General features: G+C 46.2%; 1 protein-coding gene across 1 annotated transcript in view; it reads right to left on the reverse strand.

Moving 5' to 3' along the window:
- Positions 1 to 2,306: 2,306 nt before the first annotated feature.
- LOC143528424 (spermatogenesis-associated protein 16-like) overlaps positions 2,307 to 24,823 on the reverse strand; it is a 55,618-nt gene continuing 33,101 nt past the window's right edge. Inside the window, exons 6-11 of the mRNA XM_077024133.1 lie at positions 21,818 to 21,965; positions 20,249 to 20,392; positions 17,933 to 18,045; positions 14,444 to 14,608; positions 10,459 to 10,542; positions 2,307 to 3,284 (exon numbers count right to left, since the gene is read on the reverse strand). Coding sequence (XP_076880248.1) covers positions 3,003 to 3,284; positions 10,459 to 10,542; positions 14,444 to 14,608; positions 17,933 to 18,045; positions 20,249 to 20,392; positions 21,818 to 21,965 — 936 coding nt within the window. The 3' untranslated portion in view covers positions 2,307 to 3,002. The remainder of the gene's footprint in view (positions 3,285 to 10,458; positions 10,543 to 14,443; positions 14,609 to 17,932; positions 18,046 to 20,248; positions 20,393 to 21,817; positions 21,966 to 24,823) is intronic.

Here is a 24,823-nt window from a genome sequence, read left to right on the forward strand (position 1 = left end):
TCAATATTTCATGTATTTCAGATCACTCCAAAACATGAAGTTACCTCTCCAAAACACACTCTCCAAAACACACACTCTCCAAAGTTTCATACTGTGCTACAGCAAAGCTTCCAGGATTTCATCATTGTAAAGTTATTCTGAAGGGTGCCATGTTTGGATTCTGTGGTCTGACTGTGGGGTGTGCAGAGATCAGACACACAGATCAGACATTCAGAGATCAGATACTACTGTGAACTGTGTGCATGCTCTAGTGACGCTTTTCAAAACTTTATATGTTTTATTTCATCATTTTCTTTGAGTGACTCTGGGATTGGTTAACACTGCCTGTGCTTCAGGAGGTCAACACTTCCTTCACTCCCATATCAGCCAGTCACATTTTCCCCCTAAACACACACATACACGTATATACATGCATGTGTATACACACAGAGACACATATACGCCTGTGTGCGCGCACACACACATAGAGACATGTCTCTGCATGTATGTGTGCACACACACCCCAGGACGAGATGACCAGCTTCCATTACCCGTTTTCCTGATCTTTTTATAGAGGATTCCTTGTTTCTTTCTTGAGTTCATCAGCACGCCCGGCCGCCCACTCCCTTTATCCGCCGAGCAGCATTGCCGTGTCAGCCTCCAGAGGCAGTTCAAACACGCTCTTGCCATTTGAAGCTTCTATTCTCTGTGCTTACAAGCACGACAGTTGATGACACATCTTCTGTGACGTCTGTGCATCTTACCCTTTTGTTTTCATTTTGCCCTATGCACATTAATGATAAGGAGACATTTTTAGATTTCACCCGGATGATGAGCAAATTCCTAAACTTGCATCTGTGAAACAACCCATACCCAGATATGTAGTTTGGATCATCAGCGTCACATCTCACACCCAGATGTCAAATATAAACACCAAGCATAAACACTTAAGATAAACACTAAACATTTGCTTCATTTTGGATTTTGCTTTCGTTTTGGTAACTTGCAGGTTAATACACCAGATAGCTTTGTCATGTGACTGTACTATGCCAGTCTAATCTACCTAAAAATGTTTTATTTTTGTAAATAAATTACATAATATCTGTGACATCTAAATGTATGTTTGTTGAGATGTATATGTATATTGGAAGGATTTTTACTTTTCAAAACAAACCAAACAACAGCAGTACCATTGCGGTCCACAGGGCGGCTGCGGCCCACCGGTTGAAAACCACTGGTGTAGATCATCAGATCACACAGGGCACCCACATGTGGTCTCGATGATGATTATCACCACTGCCACTTAGATATGCAGTCTTGCTCATCAGTACTTTACTGTAAATTATAACTGGATAATTGTAACATTATCTGCTGTAGCAAATTGCCACAGACAAAAAATGTATACGTCTCGTCTTCGTTTTAAAAACCAAAACAGAATCATGATGTGCAGTGCGTCTGTCTGTGACCGGTGTTTTGCAATGAATTTGTAAAGAGCAGCCTAAGGGATCAACAGTGTAAACGTGTCGAGATGTCTCGGCTGTACCGCTTCCATGGCGTTGGGCGCTATGTGCTGGACTCTGGTAATTGTGCTACGACGTTCCTCTACCGCTGATTGGGGCCCTCATTGGTGTTTGTATCCAGGTGTTTCTTGTTTCGTTTCTGTCCCCACACCGGTCTGGTCCCACACTTATAGCACTTAAACGTCATAGCTATTTTTCATCACTACAGTTGAAGATATTAAGTTACAGCTAACTCTGTATGCTTTCAAATACACTCCAATCACTTTAAGCAAGCCTCTCTTCATTGTTGTGGATGGTCAGATCACCATCTTTTGATTGGTGTCTATATTCAGGGACGTCAGTGGGTACTCACTGCCTTTGATATTAGACTTCAGGCATTGAGGTTGTTCTAGAAGAAGTGAGTGGTGATTTTTGTCACCAGTGAAGTCCCAGGTCATGTTAATCCCAACCTAATTAAGAGGCCTAATTAAGGAAACACAAGAACCATGTGTAAGGAGGCGTGAGATGAGCACACACTCTGCTGGGTTAATCATAGAACATTTCCGTTCCAAGTTCTCTTCCTGTCCCACACTGCCATGTGCACCAGTGGCCCTTTGACTCAGCATATTCACCGTTTCCTTTATGCCTTTATGCATTATACATGTAAGCCCGGATTATAATAATTGTTTATCAATTACACAACACCACAAGTATAATTAATCTCTACAACATGCCAATTCGGTACAATGCAAATGTGTTTCCCCTTCTGACCACTCGATAAGCACCATTAATTTATTCTGCATTGAAACGTATAGACATTCTTACTGCTGATCACAACAGTGTACAGACCAGCTGCCAGACCCTGATTGCTTTTAGGCCCAGCCCAGCCCATTCAAAACAGATTAAGCGTTAAGCACTAGATAGTCAGAGTGTGTGTGTAATAGGGGCTGGTTAACAGTGCTGGCATGTCACAAAACACTGGGATTCAGCAAATGAGTCAGCAACGAGTGACACGTGCAGGTGTGGGTGTGTGGTGCCTGGTATAGGGAGAGTCCTGTCAATACCGCCTGTTGTTGAGAACAGCTCCCATGGTGAGGTTCTGTGTGTGTGTGTGTGTGTGTGGCAGAGTGCCCCAGTGATGATTGCACACCATGTTTGAGTTACATGATTAATCTCCGTCAAGACTTCTCCCTGTGAGCCAGCACAGGCTGCTACGGCTGTCCTAACTGCTGCTAGCAGTGCTGTGCAGAATCATACATGACAACATCTTTTCTTACAAAACCCACATTAACAAAGCAATATCCCAAACTGTCAATATTAACCCCCGGTATTAACCCTCTTATTTGCATGACCCTCTTAATTCCTTTTTCCCCACAGTAATGTTCACTGTAAAATGATTGTGTGTGCATTAAACAGACATGTGAGATCTTCGCTTCCTCATGTGCTTTCGGAGGATTAAACAGATGTTCATAAATCAGAGGAGGGGCTGCTTAACGGTGTACAAAACGCTGAAGTTCAGCGCCTTTATCTCTGGGGCTGTGGTGTACAGGACGTCAGCGGAGGGCTCAGCAGGACTGTGCTCAGGGGCTCAGACCCTTGGCCTCCAGGGTTGGTCCCGGGCTGGGGGTCGGGGTGGGAAGCTCCATGCGGGCTGGGGGGCAAAGTAGTCCTCTTTTTAGGTGGGGAGACCATGGCATCTTTTAAAGATTTTCTCAGGGAGGCTTTCTGTTTCCTGGTGGCCTTCAGAGCCTTGGTCTTCAAGTATGTCTCCTCCAGCTTATAGATCATGTCTTCAATCAGGCCCACCTGTAAGAGTAACACGCATGCACACACACAAACACACACACACACACACACACACACGAAAGCTGTAAGAATGTCTCAGGTCAGGAGTACAAAACAGCTGCCCTGCAGTGCATGTCAGTTATGGAGAGGTTTGCAGATCGATGCATAAGTGCCGTCCTCAGCCGTGCCGAGTTAATTACCTCCTGAAAATGGAGGGATTACAGTTCTTCCCCTCGTTTGGGGAGACATGGCTGGTGAGGGGAGCTTTCTTCTGCAGTCAGAGAAAAGGAAATAAATGAATAATGAAGAAATGAATTAGAAAACATGTTTGCAGACAGAAGATTGCATGAAAAAGGAAAGCTTCTAAAATGAGTGGAAGACTTCATGAGGGGGATGGAGAGAGAGAAGAGAAGAGAAAAGAGGAAGAGAGAAAAAGAGGGAAGCTAGCCTGGCAGAGTGAAAGTCTGAGTGAGGTGCTAAGGTCTGTTTACAAGTCTGGTCTGAATTCAGCTCAAGACTGTGTGTGTGAGAGGGTCTTCCTCTGGGGATACACATAAATTCAACACACCAGTGTGCTGAACAGTCATTCCATTTCCTAAATGCACTCTCTCTCCCACTTCTTCAAATGGAGCAATGGCGAGGCTACCCATCCACAAACACACACACACACACACACACACACACACACACACACACACACACACACACACACACACACACACACACACACACACACACACACACACACACACACACACACACACACAGCAGAACCAGGCACCAACTAAACAACCATTAGGACTTCTATTAATGTGCAGCTCACATCACTGCTGTATGTGTGTGTGTGTGACGGAGCTGGCGAGGGTCATACAAACACAAGTGCTTCACAAGGTCTGGGTGTGGTGCCAGTGAGGAGGTCCCTGTGGGCCCCTGTGGGCCCCTTCGCGGCTGGAAGGACTAAGGCCCAGAACAGTGGTTCTTCTGGCCACATAGCAAAAGGCTCTGGGTGTTTTTTTAAATGGATCCTTATTGTTGGGTATTTAAAATATGCCAAATTGATTTTCTCTAAACCATGAACCAGGCTTGTGTGTTGAACCTAGTAGGTAACACTGGTTTAGAGTTCTCTACTCAAACAGTATTCTGGTTTAGAGTTTTCCACTCAAACAGTATTCTGGTTTGTCTTCTTCTATTGTTTCTAAGCTCTCTGTTGCACACTGTGAAGTTGAACCAAACCGATTACTTCATGCACACCAACAAACACAGTGTCAAATTAACACATCCAGTGTGGAGTGAACTGCTAGAGAGTGCATGTGTGTTTATCTGGACTTGACTCCATTTTTATAACCAGTTTTCTATTCCTGTCCACAAATCCATTATGTATGTTTTTCATTACTGACAGGACGCCTCCTCTCCAGGCTCTTCTGCCCTTTCTTGGCAGGCTTCCCCCCTCACTCTACTGCCTGATAGGTTCTCACGTTTGTCCTGGTAGGTCACGTCTTTTTCGGAAGCCCCTTTGTGACTGTGGTTACATTTATCTCTCGACAATGTGTTTGTGGATCCCGCGGTGCAAAAGCATTAGCGTCCGCATTATCACTCTTCAGAGTCGAGATAAGGGAGACAGATTTCAGCATGTAGCGTGACGCCCAGAGTCCTCTACCCAGACGTGTGTTATTGGGGTCACCTGCTCTCACGTGTGCTCAGTCTGATGGGCACAGACTGAGTCTAGAGTGTGGACAGGTGAGTGCGGACAGGTGAGTGCGGACAGGTGAGTGCGGACAGGTGTGTGTGGACTGGTGTGTGTGGACAGGTGTGTGTGGACAGGTGTGTGTGGACAGGTGAGTGTGGACAGGTGTGTGTGGACAGGTGAGTGTGGACAGGTGTGTGTGGACAGGTGTGTGTGGACAGGTGAGTCAAAACTGAGCCTTCAGCATTTTTGTCAGCTAGAGATTTTTGTTTGAGGGTTTCAGCCCGCGGTTATGCAGAGGTGAAAGAATTGTGTTAGTGGGGAAGCAGACCGGACCTGCCAACAAAAACATACGGAGGATAAACGACGCCGTTTGATCACTGATTAGGGATTTCTGTCATTTACAGAGAAATAAATTTGTGCTCTTTCGTAACCTGTGAAGTTTATGAGGTGATATTTGCTTCATCTCATCATAGTCCAGAAAGGGCCAGCTCGTAGCAGAAACTCAAGATTGAACTAGTAAATGATGTACCAGAGCACATGTATTCTTAAATCTGGATTAGATGACTCCGGTTTAGATGATTCTGGTTCGGATGATTCTGGTTTGGATGATTTTGTTTTGGATGACTCTGGTTTGGGTGATGACTATAGAGTGGAACAAACAGCCTGAAATTTCATCAGTTTGTTGTTGTGTTCAATCTCAGAGTTCCATATTCCTGTGATGTGTATTTAAACCATGGCTGCACTGAGATCAGTCCCATATTCCTGAAATGGGTATTTAAACCTTGGGTGCTCTGAGGTCCCATATTCCTGTGATGGGTATTTAAATCATGGCTGCACTGAGATCAGTCTGGGGCCTACCCTCTTGGCTCTGCAGAACCAGCAGTGGATGATGTATGGGACAGATCTGGAGGAAAAGTGGGCCATTTGTGTGAGTGTGTGTGTGTGTGTGTTAAGGAAGAGAGCAGGGCTAAGGTGTGGAAGTCTGATGGGGTGATTAATAATGTCCATCCATAACCTGCGGCAGCATACTGCTGTGTGTGTGTGCGTGTGTGTGTGTGTGTGTACGTGGGCATGCGTGAAGTGTGTATGTGCCTGGGAGTCTCTGTGCTGCTGTCTGAGTGTTTCTCTCCAGACTCAGGGTTGTTCCTCACCACCACACCCAGGGGGCCGTGCGGCCCCGTGCGCCTGCCCTGAGCCTGCCTCACACTGTGCCCCACATCATGAAGGCATGTCACTCACAGGCCAAACACCAGCCGCTCAGTGCAAACAGCACCTCTGCAAACCTTCCAGCTGCCCCATTCCTACAGTCACCACGTCAGACAATCACGGCATTCTTACAGTGCGCAAACCACTTGTGTCCTCTCCCCCCATTCAACACAGAACTTCCACAACACAAGACAAACTTCCTGACACTGGATTGACTTATATGTATGTCCCACATGCTGTGATGTTTCTAACATCTAACCATCACCTGGCACTACACACACTCCATCACCATCACCTACACCTGGCACTACATACAAACCATCACCATAACCCACACCTGGCACTACATATTCACCATCACCCACACTTGGCACTACATATTCACCATCACCCACACTTGGCACTACATATTCACCATCACCCACACCTGGCATACATACACTCAATCACCATCACCAGGCACTACATGCTGTCTCTTTGTTGTAGGTAGGACAGCAGCGACATTTACTCACATATGAACTAATGACTAATCACATCATGTAATCATGACAAGTAATCAAGTAATCGTATTGAGATACATATGATTGTTCTCATAGCTCCTGTCCTGTTTCTTCACAATCAGTATTGTTTGAACTCAAATATACTGGAATTCATGCACTGTACAAGCTAAACATCCATCCATTCATCCATCCATCCATCCACTAAATGATGGTGACCACAGAAATGTATGTTTTTCTTCAGACTGTCTCTCAGAGCCTTTAGACTGTCTCTCTCTCAGTCTGTATATTGTCTTTTCTCAATGTTTCTTCCTTGTGCCTTACCATGGAGGTTTTTTGTAACTGACACCTTTGACTTATCTTAGAATACAGGTTACTTATAGATTACTTGTAGTACAGGTATGGAGCCAAAGAAACACAGTTATCTAACCAGAAGTGCAAAATACAGTATTATTTACATATAAATTGCAAGAAGGGAACCATGTCTACAATATGTACAATAAAGGGCAGAAGAGTAGTTGAACAATCTAGATGTTTCAGGTATTTATGTAGTATTCATATGTAGAGAGTGAGTGGAGAGAGTGGATTGCATCCTGGATGATGTTTCTTTCCCTGTGCAAGCAGCGTTTGTGGTACATTTTGTGGTGGGTAAGTGGGTGTCAGTGCCATGTGGGGCACCTCCCCAATCCCTGGAACGCTTTGATCATCCTCTGCTCTGGCACCCTGTGCTGCCCTGTTGGGGCAGTAGGCAAATTGGTGTAGGTCCAGTGTAGACACGATGTCGAGAAAGAACAAGGTGGTGGACATCGTTCGGGCATGAAGCAGTCGAATGCTTTGGCACCGTCACAGTGCCAGTGGTCTCAAAGCTAGTTGGGACACTGCCTGGGCCAGCGAGAGATTGAAGATGTCCATGAAGAGCCCGGCCAGCAGCACAGTGCAGGCTCTAAGCTCGCTGCCAGATCCTCCGTCAGGGCCAGCTGCCTTCAGTGCTTTCACCTTGCTCAGAGTGCGACAGACATCCATGGTGGAGAGTATTACTGTTCATGTTTTGTAGATGGCTCCCTGGTCAAAGGGAGCCTAGACGTGGCTGAGCTCACTGTGAAGTGAGGCACAGCTGGTAAGGGGCTCAGAACTCAGGGGGTCAAGTCAGTGGTTGTTTGCCTTTCCATATTGGGGTCAGAGGAGCTGAAGTACGCTTCGGTCCACTGGCTGTGGCTGTGTTTAGCCTTTTGGAGAGACCTCTTCTGAGATTGAGACAATGCTTCTAAGATTGAGAGACCTCTTCTGAGTTCCAGATGAGTCTTCTGAGTTTCAGGTGAGTCTTCTGAGTTTGAGAGACCTCTCCTGAGTTTCAGATGAGTCTTTTGAGTTTCTGATAACTCTTCTGAGTTTCAGGTGAGTATTCTGAGTTTCAGGTGAGTCTTCTGAGTTTCAGGTGAGTCTTCTGAGTTTGAGAGACCTCTTCTGAGTTTCAGATGAGTCTTTTGAGTTTCTGATAACTCTTCTGAGTTTCAGGTGAGTATTCTGAGTTTCAGGTGAGTCTTCTGAGTTTCAGGTGAGTCTTCTGAGTTTGAGAGACCTCTTCTGAGTTTCAGATGAGTCAATGAAGCAATGTGCACTGTTCTTGAGGTAATCTGAAGACCACATGAAGTTTGGATGTCTGCATCTGCTGACCGCGCTCCGTCAGTTTTACGTGGTCTACCACTTCGTTGCTGTTGTTCCCAAACACTTCCATTTTCTTATAATACAGCTCACAGTTTACTGTGGAATATTTAGGAGGAAATTTCACAACTGGATTTGTTGCACAGGTGGCATCCTATCACAATTCCACGCTGGAATTCACTGATCTCCTGAGAGCTACCTATTCTTTCACAAATGTTTGTAAAAACAGTCTGCATGCCTAGGTGCTTAATTTTATACAGCTGTGGCCATGGAAGTGATTGGAACACCTGATTCCGATAATTTGGATGGGTGAGCGAATACTTTTGGCAATATAGTGTATATCAGGACAGAGCTGGGATATAATGTCATTGTTAATGTGAGAGTGTGTAGTCGTCTGGCCTGCAAACACACTCCAAACTTTGAGCTGGAGTTGGTGTTGAAGAAGGGTCTGCCCGTTCCATCCAGATCTCGACAGACCTTGTAGTTTCACACCGCTGAATGGAAAACGGTCATACTGTCCCAAGATGGGGGAGGGTGTGGCTCTCCATTGGCCACGCTGGTGTAAATGTGCTCCAAAGGAATATGTCCCCTTGTGGTGGAGGAGACACTCTCATATTTCAGTGATCCAGATGACCCACAGTGATAACATCTCCATCCAGATTCAAACTTTGCAGTTTGCTAACAGCACAAAGACCTTTCATAGCCACATTATTGTTAGCACCTGGAGAAACATAGACGTGATGACGAGTCGGCTCTGAAGACACACACCTTCAGTCTCACCACTCTGTTAGAAACACTGCTGCTAAAACATGAAACTGCAGTCCAGAACTTTTGTGTGAGGATCCAAGAACTTTCATTCTTCCAGCTAATTGACTAGATGATGTTAGATAGCACTGGCCAGCGTGGGTTTATCCACACAGGCCTCCATGCTTACCCTGTCTGAGCAACGATGGTTAATTGCAAGCAGTGTTTGTCGAATGAGAACTTCACATGAATGAGTGGAACGAAAACACAGGAAATGGGTTTGTAAATAAACAATGTTTTGTTGAAAACCAGTGAGATGCTGAGCATCATGATGTGTATGATAATACATGGCAAGTATTCCAATGAGATATAGACTTGTGTTCAGTAGCAACATGCACACAAAACTGAATGAACCTGAACACAGAATTAAATTTAATATGCAAAATGTTCAGTAAGCAGTGAGATTCAGGAATCTCTTAGTTTAACAACTGACTTGGAGGACAGGGCCACCAGTGCAGAGAAGAGTGAGATTTATTACGGACAGATCCATATACAACCAGGAGGGCAGTCAGACACAGATCAGTAACCAATATGTAAAGACGAATGAACTAAAGCAAACACCAAAGCCACAATAGAAGAAACAGATACTAGGAATCAACAAGACAAAAAAAGCTTCAATTAAACAACATCATAAAGGTACAAACTGAAGCGCAGAAACACAGAGGTTCAAAACTCAGGGGCTATGTACATAACATAGGGTTTAAATACATAGCTAAACAAGGAACTAAACTAGACACAGGTGAACACAATGACAAAGGGTGGAGACAAATGACAAGGCGTGGCAGGCTGGACTAATAACATAAGCGCATGGAAGGAGGAAACACACACATGACTGACATAAGGGGCGGAGCAAAGCGTGACACTTAGCTTGCAGTAAGCAGTGTGATTCAGGAATCTCTTAGCTTGGGCTTCTCAACTGGAAACGGCTGTGTTCCTGCTCCGAGTAACAATTTCAAATGTCACAGTAACACTAATTAACAAAAGAAAATAATTTGGACAGAAATATTAAATAGCCACCTCCCAAGCTGACAGGCATGCCTTTTGAATGTTCAGAAGCGCCTGGTAATTGTAACAGAGATGACAGCCACGACAAGAGAAGCTTCTTACCCTCACAACCCCCCCAAGCTCCCCCACTCCAAATTAATGCTTTCAAAATGTATTTCTGTCTCTGATTTGATATGTAAAATCTTTCTTTCTGTGCAGAGCATGAGCATGCTTCTAGATGACACAGTGGCCATCTTTATGCATGTGTGCGTGTGCATGAATGTGTGTGTGTGAGTGGGCACAGTGTGGCATTTGCACACACTCATTGTCCTTATCCATTTTTCCCTCTATTTACCGTTTGCATCGCATTCCACACACGTCCCCGGTCGGTCCGCTTGTCTTCTAGGGTGTCCACGGTGTCTGCCATTAGTGCTTGCAGCTGTGGGCCGGAGATAAAGATTATCAGAGCACAATTCACGTGCCTGCCATAACTCCTCTAAACACAACGCCTTAAAGGCTAATTAAAAAATCATTTGTCGGTGGCCGATTTTTAGAACTCATTCCTCATACAATGAGAGCTGTCATGTCACTGGCCTCAACTGCTGGAAGGCCAGGATGGGGGGAGAGGGGGATAGAGAGGGAGGGAGAGAGAGAGAGAGAGAGAGAGAGAGAGAGGGAGAGAGAGAGAGAGAGAGAGAGAGAGAGAGAGAGAGAGAGAGAGAGAGAGAGAGGGGAGGGAGAGGGAGAGAGAGTAAGGTGGAGAGAGAGGGAGTAAGAGGGAGAGAGAGGGGGAGAGGGAGAAGGAGAGAGAGAGAGAGAGGTAGGTAGGTAGAGAGAGAGAGAAATAGAGGAGAGAGAGTAGCTTTATTTCCCTATAAGCTTGCTGGGTCCGAGGGCCACAGACAATGTGAACAAATTGACAAACACCAGTCGTCCATCACAATGCAGGGGGAGGAAGCAGTATACAGGGGACAGCCTACTGAGCTCTATTCATCTAGACAGGAGAGAGAGAGGGAGAGAGAGAGGGAGGGGGAGGGAGAGAGAGAGGGAGGGAGGAGAGTGGAGGTCCAGACTCTGAGGAGGTGACAGCTGTCTGGGAGCCCTTAGCCAGGGTTTCTCTCTCACCCACCACTTTGGTGGAGTGCCTTCTCCACTCCAAACAACATGCCCAACATCTTGAATTATTCTGACTTCAGAGAGCGAGAAAGAGGGGAAGAGAGAGAGAGAGAGAGAGGGAGAGAGAGAGAGAGAGAGAGAAGATTGAGCTGCTTATTTCTGACCTTAGCTATATTCAGGGCCAGGATGAGAACACACATCTTCTTCCTATATGTGCAGCAGTACTATAGACACTACAATAAAGACTGTTTATGGATGACTGACACTAACATGTTTGTATGAGGTACATTTCTGTTGTGCCATCAATCCGCTGTGAAGAGGCTCCTTTCTAATGTACCAGAGCCATTCTAAGATTTGTCTTATTGTTCCAATACAAGCGTCCCACTAATTGGATGCCCCATGACTCCCTATTCATGGCAGATTTGGTTGCAATATCACATACATCACACTGCACTGATCTAATCTAATCTCACCACTGTGAGACACTAATCTAGTAAAGAGGCAATTATAGAGCCTCAGCACTGTATACCAGAATCAACGTTATGACAACCCTCCTCTCTCGCTCTCTCTCTTCTCTCATGTATATATATATATTAATATATCATTTTCCACTGCTTTCACACATGTACAGGGTGTGGTCTTCTACCAATTTCTTTGTCTCATAAATATTCAAAACATGTGCTGCTTATTTGCATACATAATTCAGGACTTTGTTATGACAAGCTAGATGAATTGTGTGACAGCATGGCTAGAGAACCTCAGCTTCCTTCTCCACAGCACCAGTGCCCCTTACAGCTGCCCCCAGTCACACCACTGCCCCTTACAGCTGCCCCCAGTCACACCAGTGCCCCTTACAGCTGCCCCCAGTCACACCAGTGCCCCTTACAGCTGCCCCCAGTCACACCACTGCCCCTTACAGCTGCCCCCAGTCACACCACTGCCCCTTACAGCTGCCCCCAGTCACACCACTGCCCCTTACAGCTGCCCCCAGTCACACCAGTGCCCCTTACAGCTGCCCCCAGTCACACCAGTGCCCCTTACAGCTGCCCCCAGTCACACCACTGCCCCTTACAGCTGCCCCCAGTCACACCACTGCCCCTTACAGCTGCCCCCAGTCACACCAGTGCCCCTTACAGCTGCCCCCAATCACACCACTGCCCCTTACAGCTGCCCCCAGTCACACCAGTGCCCCTTACAGCTGCCCCCAGTCACACCAGTGCCCCTTACAGCTGCCCCCAGTCACACCAGTGCCCCTTACAGCTGCCCCCAGTCACACCACTGCCCCTTACAGCTGCCCCCAGTCACACCACTGCCCCTTACAGCTGCCCCCAATCACACCACTGCCCCTTACAGCTGCCCCCAGTCACACCAGTGCCCCTTACAGCTGCCCCCAGTCACACCAGTGCCCCTTACAGCTGCCCCCAATCACACCACTGCCCCTTACAGCTGCCCCCAGTCACACCAGTGCCCCTTACAGCTGCCCCCAGTCACACCACTGCCCCTTACAGCTGCCCCCAGTCACACCAGTGCCCCTTACAGCTGCCCCCAGTCACACCACTGCCCCTTACAGCTGCCCCCAGTCACACCAGTGCCCCTTACAGCTGCCCCCAGTCACACCACTGCCCCTTACAGCTGCCCCCAGTCACACCAGTGCCCCTTACAGCTGCCCCCAGTCACACCACTGCCCCTTACAGCTGCCCCCAGTCACACCACTGCCCCTTACAGCTGCCCCCAGTCACACCACTGCCCCTTACAGCTGCCCCCAGTCACACCACTGCCCCTTACAGCTGCCCCCAGTCACACCAGTGCCCCTTACAGCTGCCCCCAGTCACACCACTGCCCCTTACAGCTGCCCCCAGTCACACCACTGCCCCTTACAGCTGCCCCCAGTCACACCAGTGCCCTTTACAGCTGCCCCCAGTCACACCACTGCCCCTTACAGCTGCCCCCAGTCACACCAGTGCCCTTTACAGCTGCCCCCAGTCACACCACTGCCCCTTACAGCTGCCCCCAGTCACACCAGTGCCCTTTACAGCTGCCCCCAGTCACACCACTGCCCCTTACAGCTGCCCCCAGTCACACCAGTGCCCCTTACAGCTGCCCCCAGTCACACCACTGCCCCTTACAGCTGCCCCCAGTCACACCAGTGCCCCTTACAGCTGCCCCCAGTCACACCACTGCCCCTTACAGCTGCCCCCAGTCACACCAGTGCCCTTTACAGCTGCCCCCAGTCACACCACTGCCCCTTACAGCTGCCCCCAGTCACACCAGTGCCCCTTACAGCTGCCCCCAGTCACACCACTGCCCCTTACAGCTGCCCCCAGTCACACCAGTGCCCCTTACAGCTGCCCCCAGTCACACCACTGCCCCTTACAGCTGCCCCCAGTCACACCACTGCCCTTTACAGCTGCCCCCAGTCACACCACTGCCCCTTACAGCTGCCCCCAGTCACACCAGTGGAAGATGAATGAAGGTGAATGAATGAGCATGTTTGCATATATATATATATGTGCAAAACATGCTTATTCATTCATCTTCCAAACTGCTATAAACAACTGATACCGGTACTTGTACTGGTAGCTATAAACATTTAAAAAGTCAATTATACCACTAAAACTTTCCCCAGGATGTTTTAAAAACTTGAATTTCCATTTATCTTAGCAAATAATTTGGTAGGTTTACATTTTGATAGATTTAAAGAATGTAAGTCACACATGACTCAGTCTCCATCTGAGGTAAGAGTGAGTCTGCAGCCTCCCTCTTTCTTTTAAGGTGGCACTCGTATGTAATGTAATGTGATGTCCACTGCTACTGTTACTTATTCATCCAAATACTTTCTTTTAAGGTGGCACTCGTATGTAATGTAATGTGATGTCCACTGCTACTGTTACTTATTCATCCAAATACTTTCTTTTAAGGTGGCACTCGTATGTAATGTAATGTGATGTCCACTGCTACTGTTACTTATTCATCCAAATACTTTCTTCTAAGGTGGCACTCGTATGTAATGTAATGTGATGTCCACTGCTACTGTTACTTATTCATCCAAATACTTTCTTTTCTGTGAGTAACACATAAATACACCCAAAGAACAAAACCACATAAAAAAAAGTTTTTAACTAAATAAGTTCTTGATTAATACAAATATAAAGTAAAAAACATGTATATGTAGTAGTAATGAATACAGACATATGTGCAGAGCAGGGTGTTGGGTGGAGACTCACCTGGGTGGTGTCAGTAGGGCTGAGCTCCTGTAGGTATGGTGCTAATGCTAACTCTGCTAGCACGTGCTGAAGCTCCTGTGTGTGGAGAGTGCTTCTCCCCAGCTGAAGCAGGCAGTCCGCGTACTGAAGCCTCTCTATCAGACCTGACCCTGCAGAAAGCCCAACCTAATGCCCCACACACACACGTGTCCATTTATTACTTTACTGACTTGAATATGTAGAAGACACAATCTCCCATTACTACAGTCCAAATGAACTGGATAAAACTCTCCAATCTCAGCTATTACAACACACTTACATATATAATGCGTGTTTTTATGGCTGTACATCACATCTTTCTAACATGTTTCCTTGCCATATTGAGCGTGTGCATTTCTGAGCACTTTGATTCCTGAGGCGTGAATACCAAATTGGCATAAAAAGACGAACAGTGACCTTTCAAGACAGGCCAACAACCCGTATGATAATCAGGCGTGCACTTTTACACAGCGTGCACTGCCCCCCACTGCTGCCACGGCCCTGTAGGGGCTTCACGAGGGCCTTCTCCTACACCGGAGCAGCATCTCCACCTGGCCTGCCCCTCCATCACAGCACCACCCGCCACGCTCTGCTTTGTGTCTGCTGCAGGGGGAGGGAGGGGGGGGGGGGGGGGGGGGTCCTTTTATTCTGCCCACTGAAAGGCTTCAAATCATGATGAAAAATTGAAAAATTACAATTCATTACTTCTTTTGTTCTGCTTTTTTGTGAGGCTAGCCCCCTCTCGCACATGTCCCTGTCACACAAGCTAAACACAAACCCCTCGGTCCTCAAGGCTGACCCCCACAAGGCAGAGCTCTCCCAGAAGAGCTGTTTTTAGTCGTGGTGAGGTCTCGGGTTTAAATGATGCCTCGCCCCACGCCTCCTCAAGCCCCTCCCTTTACTGCCAACTCACCCCACTATTATCCCCACTGTCATTCATCCTGTTTATGGCCATTTTTATTACAGATACATATCCTCCAGCAGGCCTGCCCCCCCCCCCCCCCCCCCCCCCCCCCCCCGACACTGTCTCAGGGCTGGGGCAGCTTCCGGGACTCCACTATGGACCACCCTGTGATGTTTACTTTCAACAACTCAGGGAGAGGGAGGGGAGGAGAGAGAGAGAGAGAGAGAGAGAGAGAGAGAGGGAAAGAGGGAAAGAGAGAGGGAGAGTCCTGCAACTCCCATCTTTACGAGTGATGATGTTTTCCTCTACTGAATATTTCATGGCTTCTGTTCGTTGTACACCAGCAGTGCACCAGTTTCTGTGGTTGGTTCAGGATGATGCAGTATAAAGACTCGTGAACAGGACTCCTTTATAATTATCTACATGAAACCATTTTACTTATACTTAACTATTTTACTACATCAGTGCTGCTGTGTAATTGCCTGTAGAGCAGCACTAATGTTTCGTTAATTGTCGCATTACCATTTTGTTAAGAATGTTTCAGCGAAAACATAAATCACTTCTATATTTTTTTTCTTCACTGTCAGCAAATGTTCTGGGGCTGGGATACAATATACACAGTATGTCTGTGTTCCTGAGCTTGTATGTGAATTAACATCTTCAAGTCTTGCTGATCATCCATTCATTTCCATTGACCAGTGCAATATCGATATATTCTCATTTGTAATTTTGCGTAATTCAATATTCAGTGCCTTGACTGAGTGATCGAGAGCATAGTACCCAGATGGACTTTACTGGGGCCTGTTATTCACAAAATTAATGTTGCTCACAATTCAGATCAAATCGATCCTGTTTTTAATAGCAGGGTAATGGAATTTCTTTTGGCTGTGACATACTAATGCAATTCGTGATGTCGGCCCTCGGCTCAGTTTGAAACCCATCATGGAGACACAAGGGGCCGAGAGAGACGCCGGTGTATGTACGGCAGGCAGGACGTCCCATCTGTGTGTTTCAAGTGTAGGACGTCCCATCTGTGTGTTTCAAGTGTAGGACGTCCCATCTGTGTGTTTCAAGTGTAGGACGTCCCATCTGTGTGTTTCAAGTGTAGGACGTCCCATCTGTGTGTTTCAAGTGTAGGACGTCCCATCTGTGTGTTTCAAGTGTAGGACGTCCCATCTGTGTGTTTCAAGTGTAGGACGTCCCATCTGTGTGTTTCAAGTGTAGGACGTCCCATCTGTGTGAGTGTTTCGAGTTCAGTGGGCTGTGGTCTGCTGCCCTGTGTCTGGTGTCTGCAGTGACATCTGTACACTGTATAATTTCATTATGGAATTGAGTGAGTGATAGTAACGATGCATAATTTCATTATGGATAGAGTGAGTGATATTAATGATGCATAATTTCATTATGTAATTGAGTGAGTCTGAGTGGATCCACAGGTACTACAGGTGAAGAAGGAAGCTACATCACAGCTCCACCCTCTGTTTGTTAAAGGAAGTGCACAATGGCTCATGAGCAAGATGTCAGTGCAACACTCCACCCAGGACACACACTAATGTATTACTCCACCAGGACACACACTAATGTATTACTCCACCCAGGACACACACTAATGTATTACTCCACCCAGGACACACACTAATGTATTACTCCACCAGGACACACACTAATGTATTACTCCACCCAGGACACACACTAATGTATTACTCCACCTAGGACACACACTAATGTATTACTCCACCCAGGACACACACTAATGTATTACTCCACCCAGGACACACACTAATGTATTACTCCACCCAGGACACACACTAATGTATTTCCCACCCAGGACATGCACTAATGAATTACCCCACCAGGACATGCACTAATGTATTACTCCACCAGGATATGCACTAATGTATTACTCCACCTAGGACATACACTAATGTATTACTCCACCTAGGACACGCACTAATGTATTACCCACCCAGGACACACACTAATGTATTACCCACCCAGGACATGCACTAATGAATTACCCCACCAGGACATGCACTAATGTATTACTCCACCAGGATATGCACTAATGTATTACTCCACCTAGGACATACACTAATGTATTACTCCACCAGGACACACACTAGTGTATTACTCCACCAGGACACACACTAATGTATTACCCCACCCAGGACATGCACTAATGTATTACCCACCCAGGACATGCACTAATGTATTACCCACCCAGGACACACACTAATGTATTACCCACCCAGGACACACACTAATGTATTATTCCACCCAGTCCGGGTTCATTTCAATTATAAATTGTAGACTAGTCCTAGCACAGTCAGTCCTGACACAGTCAGTCCTGACACAGTCAGTCCAACACAGTCAGTTATATGTATTATCAGGAATGCCATCTAGTATTCGATGTTCTGCAGGAGTTCACACCCTTGTGTTGAGAGCTGATGTCACGGATAAACCACCATTCACTGCCTCATCCAGGATCGGTTAAAAAACCTACAGAGCAAACAGTATACCCACAGTACACCCACAGTATACCCACAGTACACCCACAGTATACTCACAGTGAGCTTCGTGCAAGAGATAAAATCTAGAACAGGCAGGATCCTCCTTTCTAAGGTCTCACACATCCTGGGAAGAGAGCTGCAGTCCGGTGCCACAAATGGAGCGTGGGGCCCTTCAGAGTGAAACAGGAAGAGCAGGACTTACATCCATGTTCATATCCATTATTATATTACACACACACACACACACACACACACACACACACACACACACACACACACACACACACACACACAGGCATACATTATTATTTTTTATCTAGATTTATCTCACTGAAATCTTGAAGTTAATCTAGATTAATCTAGATTAAAATGGCTCATTCAGAATATGCGTGCTACCCAAGTAATGACTAAAAGTCAGTTTTTGAGATAGGGTTTCTTAATACAGAGGATGCATTAGACCAGGGACTCATCTTCTGTTTCCTAAATGCATCAATGACTGCTTGAGGAAGCTGTTCTACTTTGATACTTTTTGAAAAAAAACATGCTCAATAAAATGTAGGCTACTCGTGTTTATTCAGTTAAACATGAAAATAGTACTGTATGCCTACATACTTTAAGAGGGCATATTCAGTCAAACATGAATTTGTAAGCCTACATACTGTACATTAAAAGGAGTTGATAACATGTTTATTCAGCTAAACATGAGATTTGAAATGTAAACCAACATTTAGTACATTTAACCTGTTTTCGGCGGTGGCGACTCTTCCCCTGGGCTGCATCAGTGCTTGACCCAGCGTCAGCAGCATTAGCAAACGGGTGCTTTGTGTTTAAATGGTACTTCAGACTGGTAGAACTCCTACAATAAACTAATTCCACGTTGCATAAGGTGCAAACAACTTTAGTCTTGTCAATGTCTCCATTAGGAAGCTTCTTAAAAATGAATTTTCCATGAAGCAAACCTGGCGGCTTCGTGGCTGCATCCATGTAAGCACACGTGCGATTTGTTGTGGGTGGTAATTCACAGGTTTGAAAACTCGTTCTCGCCCCCTACTGTGCAATTTGTTTACGAATATAACCAAGCTAAACTATCAAGGTGAATGTCATCAGTTTGCTTACTTATTTTGACCCAGTTCCCAACCCAACTTGAATAGATTAACGGCGATAGTTTTTATATCGCCCGATAAGAGTATCACATTATCGAACACCGTTAATGCAGATAACGGCCCAATACTAATATATATAATACATAATACATTATATTGCGCTTAATCTTTTATCACGTTACATCATGTTTCACTGTAAAATCTAAACTGCATGGTGTACTGACAACATTATCACGCTCATGGTTATTGCCTGTGCAGGTCAGAACATGTCCTAGCGGGCTGCTCCTGCCTGTGTATGTCAGAACGCGTCCTAGTGGGCTGCTCCTGCCTGTGTATGTCAGAACGCGTCCTAGCGGGCTGCTCCTGCCTGTGTATGTCAGAACGCGTCCTAGCGGGCTGCTCCTGCCTGTGCAGGTCTGTTTCGTATGCTGTGCATGGGAGCGAGAGCTGCAGAGGAGACGCGTAGCCGGGCGTTTGTGAGAGGCGGCCGCTGTTCCCTGCTGATGACTGATGACTTTACAGACCCATGTGGAGCCCAGACCTTTGATACATTACACAAATGCATTGATTTTCCTCCTCTCAGAGCTGCGTCCGCTCGCCGCTACAAGGCCGGCAGCACTGACCCGATCCACCTTGCTCCCCTGTCTGACCGGGGCAGTCCATCTGCACGCCCCGCTGCCTCCACACACACCCCAGTTCATTAAGAAATTATATGTCAGGCCAGTCAATGGCCCTGTAAGCCCCTATAAGCCCTGCGCTACTGCACCAGTTACCATGAGATGCTCTCATCTTGGGACTTGATGCTTTGCTAATTCAACTCTCGTTGTTTTCAGTCGTATTCCCATAGGATATTTCACGAGAGACTGAAAACTAAATATATGAATAATATCCATGCAATAAGAGCTAAAAACAGATATAAATCTATTTTAGTATTTTTTCCACCAAGAACGTCTTAGTCACAGAAAGGGCTCTGGCTGACTACATACACTGGGTGCTCTAGCTGTTCCAGTTCTGCGGAGGAGAACATGTGCTCAGCCATGTTATTCAACCGGACCTGCTGCTGATATATAAACACAGTATGCAGCTTGTGAGGGACTCCAGAGTAAAACACCCACCGTGTGATGTCACAGCTATTTATCACCAGAGCACAACCCTCAATAACCCCCAACCTGTCTCGTCTATGCACTAAACACGTACTCATAAATGTGAATATATGTATTCATAGACTTAAAAATACTCAAAAAACGATGTTCTGTATGTAGAAAGGAACCTGTAAAGGTGGGGCACTTCCTGTGAAGCAGTTTGTCCAGGAAGTCTCCGTCCTGTCTTCGCCTGAAGCCCAAGGTGAGGACGTAGTGCTGGGCAGACACGCTCCAGTCTGTGCTGTGGGGCAAGACGTGCCCTCCATGTGGGTCTGAAGGAGAAGAATACCAGGGAAGCTGCCTTAGTCCCACACCTGTCCCACACCTGTCCCACACCTGTCCTGACCTCTGTGTCCCCATTATCAACATGCCTACACACTGAGAATCAACACAGCACCCTGACGCCTCACTGCATTGTGTCTAATGTCACGGTGAGAGCATTCGTTGGGACTTTTGGGGGAAAAACAAAAACGTAGTGAGAATGTCTGTCAACCTCATATACTGTATCCTTATACTAAGTAATGACAAATACACTGAATTTATAACTTGAATTTACATTAACATACCTCATTGCTTTTAGAGATAATTTTCCCATTTATGATTAGTTTTATTTATTAATTTTTTTTAGGGCAAATTTTTCCTTTCAAACAAAATGGGCACTTCCTGGATCCAGCATCAGAGCAGAGAGGAAGTGTGTGGAGCGTACCACAGATACAGCCCCACCAAAGTAGACGAACAGCCACAGTGTGAGGAAGACGACTCGTGGCGCATACACAGCACGCTGCAGTAGGGTAACGTCAGCGTGGCCTGAAGTCAAGCTCCGCTTCACTGGGTAAGAGTCACAGTGGGTGATTCCCTTTAGTGAGTCTCATGAACACCGGGGAGCATCGCTGGTGAGCCAAATGCCTTAGTTAATACTAAGCAACGGCAAATGGGCCGGAGAAGGCTCTGTCTCTAGGGAACGAGAGCGCTGACATTTCACCCTGCAGGGAGCTTGCTGAGTTACATGGGAGCAGGTGACACATGTCATCCCTGTCGCGGGGAAATGAGGAACTACACAACAGGCTGCGCCAGGCGGCTTCCTGCAAATAGCTGAATGGCATCAGTCGGCAGAAGGGGTGTGTGTGCCGCTGCCTTTGACTGAGCTAAGCGAGCTAGCAAGAACGCAGCGCTAACCTGCAGCACACCGGGGTCCATGGTGATTCTACATACTAAGGTTCTTCCAGCGTGTTACACTACTACTAGGCAACGAGGCTTTCTTCAAAGCACCAGAAAACTAATTTTCAAGATTGGGGAAATGTAAAGGTAGAGAAACAGCATACAGTCTCAGTCTCTACAGGCACAACTCTCACCACACTCATCCCCAGCCAGACAAGCTCACCGATTCGTTCCAAAAATGAGCAAATCCATATGGTAAGAACAAAATCCTGGTTAGGACAATGACTTTTTGACCCCCACTAGGGAAAGGCAGTCATGGCTGAGGCCAGGGTCAGGAAGGAGCTGTGGGTTACACAGTTCATACGTTTCATGAAGTAAAAGTTTGTGGACATTAAGTTTGCGAATTGAAGAGGAGAAGATGAGGTCTGTGAGGCAAACCCACCTCAGATATCCTCACCCAGTGCTGCTTCATTCACCTGGTACAGATGTAATTCCTTAATGCAGAATTCCGTCATAATTTGTTTTGTGATGTCTCTTACCAGTGAAGATGTAGGTGGTGAAAGCAGGATGCAGCGTTCGGAAGGTCTCCTCTGCGTGTAGGACTAAGCACCTGGTGGGTTTCCCAAAGCAAGGTGTGTACAAGACAGAGAAGTCATCCTCCATGGTGATGGCATCTTCCAGCAACCCCTGCAAGAGACACACAAGAAAGAGAGACTGGCATGTAAAACGGCACCTGTACTCAACAAGATCATCTGATTTCCAGGTGATTAAATCCTTAACCAGCTGCAAATGAATGTAATGCAATATGTGATTCTATGGGACGTGATTATATTATTTGCCAGTCCTATTGAGTATTCTGTGCACCAAACACAGAGAGGTAATGTAAAATTCTCTGGGTACACCACTGGCACACTCAGCCTCTCATATGGAAAGAAAAGATTTCCTTTCTGTGCTAAGACAGCACTGATGTTAACATAGCGGGTAAGATCACACACTGCCCCATCTTAATCCATTTTATGCTCTAATCCACGTGGAATGAGCCGGTGGTGCGATTATTTTCCCACCAATCCCTGGTGACCAACACAAATAATTCAGGCCTTTCACACAACAATAAAAAAATATTTGCTATAAAAATCTTGCTGTATTTGATATGGTATGGCAGATATTTCTTAGTGAAAAGACAATCATAACATTTTGTGCTATAGGTTTGATGAACAAGCAGAGGTTGTATATCAAACATCTAGAGAACATGTACATTACTCATGGCCTTCCTTTATATGTGCTGATTGAACCACTGCTCACACAAAGTGCCGTTAAAATGAAGGCAAACATATGCAGAACTGATGATGCAAATACCACAGCCACACATGTGGAATTCAGACTACATTGCAAACGCTTGATGTGGCCTCGTCCATAATGGCTGTGTCTTGGAGGACAGGGGCAGACAGGAGGCTCAGCAGCCTGATGTAGACCTCTGTCTCAGGAGGCTGATGGAGACCTCTGCCTCAGGAAGCTGATGGAGACCTCTGTCTCAGCAGCCTGATGTAGACCTCTGTCTCAGCAGCCTGATGGAGACCTCTGCCTCAGCAGCCTGATGTAGACCTCTGCCTCAGCAGTCTGATGTAGACCTGTCTCAGCAACCTGATGTAGACCTCTGCCTCAGCAGTCTGATGTAGACCTGTCTCAGCAGCCTGATGTAGACCTCTGCCTCAGGAGGCTGATGTAGACCTCTGCCTCAGCAGCATGATGTAGACCTCTGCCTCAGCAGCCTGATGTAGACCTCTGCCTCAGGAGGCTGATGTAGACCTCTGTCTCAGTAGCCTGATGTAGACCTGTCTCAGTAGCCTGATGTAGACCTCTGCCTCAGCAGCCTGATGTAGACCTCTGCCTCAGGAGGCTGATGTAGACCTCTGCCTCAGCAGCCTGATGTAAACCTCTGCCTCAGCAGCCTGATGTAGACCTCTGTCTCAGCAGCCTGATGTAGACCTCTGTCTCAGGAGGCTGATGGAGACCTCTGTCTCAGCAGCCTGATGTAGACCTCTGCCTCAGCAGCCTGATGTAAACCTCTGCCTCAGCAGCCTGATGTAGACCTCTGTCTCAGCAGCCTGATGTAGACCTCTGTCTCAGGAGGCTGATGGAGACCTCTGTCTCAGCAGCCTGATGTAGACCTCTGTCTCAGCAGTCTGATGTAGACCTGTCTCAGCAGCCTGATGTAGACCTCTGTCTCAGGAGGCTGATGGAGACCTCTGTCTCAGCAGCCTGATGTAGACCTCTGCAGCTCTTCTGAAGAGAACGTGGCTGGACTATACGACATCGCCCCTGACAGTCAGGGATGCTTGTCAGTTCTTTTTGCTGCAGCAGTTATACAGGCTTTCCTGCCTCGCAGGTCTCAGGCAGTAGATGCCATAAATTGTTTCAGAAGTATGTCCCCAGCCACAAGAAAGTGCATGCTGGGAAAATATCAGCAATCGCAAAGTACCTGACTGACGTATACTGACAGGTACTGAGAGGTACTGACGGGTACTGAGAGGTACTGACAGGCAATTTCATATTACAAAATCAAAGAAGAAATTCAAGCATACAAATCAATTTCATTTATTATAATTAGGATCATTTGTTAAAATTAAGATCATATTACATCATATGCTGTTAATATTTGAATAAAATGACAAGGCAGAAACCACAGAAGACTTCAAATAACTCTTACAGAGCTGAGGAAAAGGCAGTTATATTGGAATTTGCTGGAATGTGTCTGAATGATACACAGGGGCATTACAGCTGATGACACCAGTGTCCTTTTCATGTAAGCTGTCCTCACTTCTCAAAACCCTGACAAAGATTTCTTTCCTTTACATACCCCAATACACCTTGCTAAGTATGCTCAAAGTAGAATGACTACTGTGTGTCACTGCCGTGCGTCTCTGGAGACTCTGGTTTATTTGGGCTACTTTCTTGAGGCCAACTCATAGCCTGACAGATGAAACCAAGAGTGGAGTTGTCAGATCAGCGGCTCAGTCACCGACTGGTACATCACCCGTATTGTTCTGAAGAATGACTTGAACTACTTATCAGAGGCAGGTAGTCTTGGGGAGGACTTTTGTTTTGTAAAGCTAAGCCTCTGCACATCACTTGAATGAAATTTCCATTTTTGGTTTTATTATTATTGTGTAGTTTGTAGAATTATTATCTGGTTAAAGACTGTCAGGAAAATCTGAATGTAAGAGTGCATAATAGTGATTCCTTGATGCTTGATAATCTGCAGAATAAAAACCTCAAGGTTGTCAGACCAGACCAAAGAGAACAACAACAACAACAACAACAACAACAACAATAATAAAAATAGTAAATACCACTGTGTATTTAATAGCACACTACTGCATTCTTGGGCTAGTATACAATTGTAAACTCCTCACAGCACACTGCTAGCATACTATAGCATTGTACTTTAGGAAAAACTTTAGATTTTGGTACCATTTCACACTTGTTATGGGTGTTACACACATAAGAATGACAGTGTGTTGTCATTGTGCATAAGACATAAAAGC

The sequence above is a fragment of the Brachyhypopomus gauderio genome, chromosome 12, assembly GCF_052324685.1.
Source record: "Brachyhypopomus gauderio isolate BG-103 chromosome 12, BGAUD_0.2, whole genome shotgun sequence".
In the NCBI taxonomy this organism is placed as follows: Eukaryota; Metazoa; Chordata; class Actinopteri; order Gymnotiformes; family Hypopomidae; genus Brachyhypopomus; species Brachyhypopomus gauderio.